Source organism: Chrysochloris asiatica, unplaced genomic scaffold (assembly GCF_000296735.1).
Source record: "Chrysochloris asiatica unplaced genomic scaffold, ChrAsi1.0 scaffold00098, whole genome shotgun sequence".
NCBI classification, from domain to species: Eukaryota; Metazoa; Chordata; class Mammalia; order Afrosoricida; family Chrysochloridae; genus Chrysochloris; species Chrysochloris asiatica.
In genome coordinates, this window is record NW_006408616.1 from 518,415 (window position 1) to 524,151 (window position 5,737).

The 5,737-nt window shown below is 39.0% G+C and overlaps 1 protein-coding gene across 1 annotated transcript in view; it reads right to left on the reverse strand.

The window, feature by feature from the left end:
• Positions 1-251: 251 nt before the first annotated feature.
• Positions 252-5,737, reverse strand: part of GYS2 (glycogen synthase 2 (liver)) — a 60,005-nt gene continuing 54,519 nt past the window's right edge. The window contains exons 14-16 of the mRNA XM_006866933.1: positions 3,584-3,747; positions 2,505-2,585; positions 252-646 (exon numbers count right to left, since the gene is read on the reverse strand). Of these exons, the coding sequence (XP_006866995.1) occupies positions 428-646; positions 2,505-2,585; positions 3,584-3,747 (464 nt within the window). The 3' untranslated portion in view covers positions 252-427. The remainder of the gene's footprint in view (positions 647-2,504; positions 2,586-3,583; positions 3,748-5,737) is intronic.

Sequence of the window (5,737 nt, forward strand, 5' to 3'; positions counted from 1 at the left end):
ATCTGTTATTTCATAAATGCAGGTAGTTGGCATTCATGTCTAAGACGGGATCCTTCTGAAGGAAAACAGGTTTGTTTGGTAAAGTTGTAGAATTTACAAGGCAAATGATCACAATGATGATAAACAAACAATAGTAGAAGAATTTTACTGCTTGAAAAAATTATTAAAGAATATTATTAGCAATGAACAATGTCAGTCTTCTTTAATTAAAACTCCTTACATGTCTAAATTTACTAGAGAAGGGAAGCTAAGGAAAATAACTAGGATTTTAAGATTCAAAATGCCATTCATTTTCAGTCTCCTCCACTTTTTAGACAAAAAAATAAATTCCATTGTAAAACTTAGAAGATGAAATTTATGACATTTTCATAAATTTAATCACTTATTATGTTATTTAAAAATGAGCATTGTTCAGCAAGTGAGGAATTCAGATCTTGTATTCAATATGCAGCTTTTTCTTGCCACGAGGAACATGACTCAGAGAAAATGGTGACTTGATATTTAGCCGATCCCTTTCAGCTTCCTCTTCCTCATTGTATCTCTCGTCTTCATCATCGTCCACATCACTGCTCTGAGGACTGGAGGCCTGAGACCATGAAGGAGAAGGTGGTACTGAGGAAGGCCTGGGGTATTTAAATCCATCTGTCTGCCAAAGACACAAACAAGGCACACACATGATAATGACTTCTGGTTTTTCAATGAAGTAAATGTTGTGCATGGTCATTAATAAAAGATAGAACTGGATATCTATTGTGGTATGTTCAGGTGCCATTAATTTTTATTTGTTTTGATTCAGGTACCACCAAAGAGAGATTAATTAAACATACAGTTATTCTTAACCAAGTATTAATATGTGCCAGGAGTCCCGGTGTGGCGTTGTAGGATAAGCCCTCGACCTAAGTAGGTCGGTTTGAACCACAAGGTCAGTGATTCAAGCTCACCACCTGCTCCTCAGAAACCCTATATAGAGTCTCTATGGGCCAAAACCAACTCAATGGCACTTAACATCAATAACAATATGTGCTTGGTATTATATAAAATTGTCATCCTATTTAATCTTTGTAACAACACTCTGGTAACTTTGTACTTTCCATTTTACAGATGAATAATTGAGGCTTGTTGCTGTTGTTAAATGCCATTAAGTTGATTCTGACTCATAGTGACTCAGCATAGGGTTTCCAAGGAGTGTACTTCTGGGTTTAGCAGTTCAGTGCTTATCCTACAGTGCCATATCAGGACTCTAAAATATGGAACACTTCACAAATCTGCATGTCATAGTGACCCTATATAGGGTTTCCGGACTGTAAATCTTTAAAGGAGTAGATAACATCAGCTTTCTTCCGAGGAGTGGCTGGTGGATTTGAACTGCCAACCTTGCTATATAGACTGCCACAAGGATTCCTTTCTCAGAAGAGAATGCCTGATGCTGACTGCCTTGCTTGCATTTCCTGTCTTATAGCCGTCTAAGTGAATCAGATGACAAATGTTAAGTACCGTTGAGTAGATTCCGACCCATAGAGACCCTGTACAGTGTTTCTGAGGAGCAACTGGTGAGCTTGAACCGCCAACCTTGAGATTCAAACCAATTTGGCAGTCCAGCGCATTAACCCACAGCACCACACTAGGACTCCTAAATATAAACATCTATTTGAACCTTGGAGTGCTGGTGTGGCACTGTAGGATAAGAACAGTATTGCAAGGTCAGTTTGAAGCACAATGTACTTGGTTCAAACTCACCATCTGCTCCTTGGAAACTCTTTACTGGGTCGCTATGAGTAGAAACTGACTTGATGGCACTTAACAACAACAACAACTTGAACCTTACAAGATACCCCTGCCCCCAGTGGACACAGCAAAATGTGACACATGGGACTCATATTGTGTTCAATTCCTCCTCTGGGGCTTTACATTACTTTTGCCAAGTGATCACCCTATGTTTAAACATTTCATTGGCAGTAGCACTGGATTGTTACCTACAAGGCTGGCAGTTCAAATCCTCCAACTGTGGGAGGAAGATGAGGCTTTCTGCTCCTGTGAAGTTTTATAGCCTTGGAAACCCACAGTTGTTGTTAAGTGCCATCGATTTGGTTCTGACTCATAGTGACCCTGTATGGGGGGTGGGGGGTAGAGGGGGAGGCTTCCTAGAAAGTGCTACAGGATTGCTATGAGTTGGAATAGTCTCAATAGTTGTGGGGTAAGGCAGTCCAGTTTACTTTTGAGCAATGCCCCAAACAATGCACATCTAATGGAGCAGTTCCAAGCACTAAGGAAGGGAGAATTTATACCAACAAGTAAAGAGGTACTGCTCCAACAATGTCAGTTCCATGACAATCTACTCATCCCACCACCACATACAGAGCTATAAACTCCTCAACTCTGCTTTGATGCAACTATGAAGAATTATAATAGCTTGTGTTTTTAACTACTCTAGAATTCAAAAGTATTGTTAGAAATGATCATGAATAAGTTTAGGTTTCAAAACAAACTTTGCCTAAAATGCTTACCGTTGGTGGTGATGTTGGTTCCATATGAAATTTATCTGGAAAAGCTCTGCTCAGTGTCAGGTGTCTGGCATGCTGGTAATACTGTGACAGAAAGTCAATTTGCAGGTTAAAAAAATAAATTAGCCATATCAATATGCCGGCTAGTATATAAACCTATTCTTCTATTTATGAAATTAAAAAAAAAAAATTTAAGGTAGCAGGACCTATCAATAAGTTTGAGAATCAATAAGCAATGATAGTTTACATTTTTATTACTTTTAAGTTAATAAGCCAAGAAACATTACAGAAGTTGGAGAAGGAGTCATACTGGCCATACTGAACTTGGCATTGAACACTAAGCAACAGAAAACATTGGTTTCATTCTATAGAAAAAGATGAGTCTTCAATAGTCCAACACCCTGGATTTAAATCCTGCTTCTGACCTTAAATAAGAAAACATAATTTCTAAGAGCCTTATCTTTCAGCTTTCATTGCGGATGAAGAAAATAATGAATCATTCACTATTGTAATGAATACTAGCATTCATGCATATAGATCCTCAACAAATGGAAACATTTGTCATTTGGTCAGGATAGTATAGCAGTATGTAAGTAGAAATACTATATGATGGCAAAGTCTGTTTATTTTTTATTAAATCATCCAATGCTAAGATATATGAATGTCTGGGTGTTATAGATTTATTGTAATGAGACATTTCCTGTCCTTATCATTTTGAAAACAGTATTATTCTTATCCCTTACTGTAATAAGATCACATTGTCTGTCTGGAGTGGAACAAAGTAGGAACTTTGCTTGTTTTCAATAAACATTCATGCATATCAAGTTAAGCTTTAATGACAAAATAACTAGTAAAATAATTACTAGATGATAATGGCCATACAATTGTGGACTCAAAGTAAATGTGAAGGTTTAGAATTTTGCAAACTCAAATCAAATAAAGAAATGCATGCAAACATCACTGAGAAATCAACATTTTTTTTTAATACTCGGTAGACGTTACAGACTATTGCTAGAATCAGCATTTTATATTCCAATGGAATTTAGAAAGCAGTCCTCTATGATTATAAGAAACTTGCTTACTCTGCCTAAGTATCTCCAGTCCAAAAGATCTGAGAGTCTCTCAGTTCTGTTTCTCTGGATAATTCTTTGGCGGCGTGACTGTTTACAAAATCCATAGAGAAACTGAGTTAGCTGGTTGCAAGAATCATCTGGGGAACGGAACCGCCTGTCAACAATGTAAATACCTGAAAATCAAAGGGTAGGTGAAAGTCAAGCGAATCCTAAAACTTTTTGCCTGTTCATTATATCTTAGATTATTAGATCACATGCATTATCAATTTACATTATCCATATTTCCCCTACTTTATTTGTTCCCTTCCAAAGTTTTATTTCCTCTATGATCTTTTTCTAATAGTTGGCAACTGCCAGGAACACACAGCCAACAAAGTAGGTCTTGCAGAATTGTCTCACCACACAGGGACACCTGGGTCTGCTGTGGCTGCTGCACTGTTAAAGTGCCATGAGATGGTTCCTACCAATAGGGGTCATATATAGGGTTTCCGAGGAGTGGCTGATGAGCCTATACCACTAACCTTGTGGTTCAAATTGACCTTGTGGTCCAGCACATTAACTGCAGTGCCACACCAGGACTCTTTAAGGGGGATGCTCAGTAACCAGAATCTCTAAAAGTAGGATTGGGATACTAGAATTTTTGAAACTCCTCGGTGTTTCTACTGTGCAGTCATTGCTGAGAACCATGGATCTTGACTGAGGAGAGAGGAGTCTTGACAGTGCAACTGGGAAAGACTCAAGGGAATTGGCAATTTGTAAGCAGAATACCATCAGTCTCAGAAGAACAAACAAATCTGTCTTCAAATAGATACACACAGAATGCTCCTTAGAAGTGAGGTTGATGAGACTTTGTCCCTCCTACTTTGGACACATTGTCAGGAAGGAACAGTCCCTGGAAAATGACACTATGTTTGGTAAAATGGATAGCAAAAAAGAGGGAGACTCCCCCCACCCCAGTAAGATGGACTGACACAATGGCAGCAGCAATGGACTCAAGCGTAACAACAATAGTGAGGATGGCGCAGAACCAGGGAGTGCTTCATTCTGTTGTGCATAGAATTACTATGAGTTGGAACAGAACTGATGGCACCTAATGACAGGCAGAGAACCCATCTCATTCTAACTTTGTTGTTGTTGTTAGGTGCCATCGAATTGGTACCGACTCATAGCGACCTTATCCACAGCAGAATGAAACAACGCCCGATCATGGGCAAACTTCACTACTGTTGCCACACTTGAGTCCATTGATGCTGCCACTTGGCCAATCCATCTCATTGGGGGGGTCTTCCTCTTTTTCTCTGACCCTCCACATTATCAAACATGATATCCTTCTCCAGTGACTGGTCCCTACTGACAATATGTCCAAAGTATGAGAGAAAAAGTTTGGCTATCTTGGCCTCCAAGGAGCACTCTGGCTGCACTTCTTCCAACACAATCTGCTGGGTTTTTTGGCAGCCCATGACACTTTCAATAGTCTCCTCCAAAACCATAACTCAAAAGAATCAATTCTTCTATGATCTTCCTTATTTACTGTCCAGCTTTCACATGCATATGAGATTATGGAAAACACCATGGCTTGGGTTAGGCACACCTTAGTCATCAAGCTGACATCTTTGCTCTTCAACACTTTCAAAAGGTCTTGTGCAACAGATTTGCCTAATGCAATACGTCGTCTTATCTCTTGACTGCTGCTTCCATGAGTGCTGATATTTAACCCAAGAAGAATGAAGTCCTTGGCAACTTCAATCTTTTCTCTGTTGATAAGAGTATTGTTTATTGGTCCAGTGGTGAGGATTTTTGTTTTCTTTACATTGAGATGTAATCCAGACTGAAGGCTGTGCCATTTGATCTTCATCAGTAAATGTTTCAGGCCCTCTTCACTTTCAGCAAGCAAGGTTGTATCATCTGCATATCGCAGGTTGTTAATGAATCTTCCTCCAATCCTGAGATGCCACATTTTTCTTCATATAACCCAGCTTCTCAGATGATTTGCTCAGCATACAGGTTGAAAAAATTTGGTGAAAGAATACAACTTTGTTGCACATCTTTCTTAATTTTAAACAATTCAGTGTTTCCATGTTCTGTTTGAACAACTGCCTCTTGGTCCAGGTACAGATTCCTCATGAGCACAATTAAGTGTTCCAGAATACTCATACTTGTCAA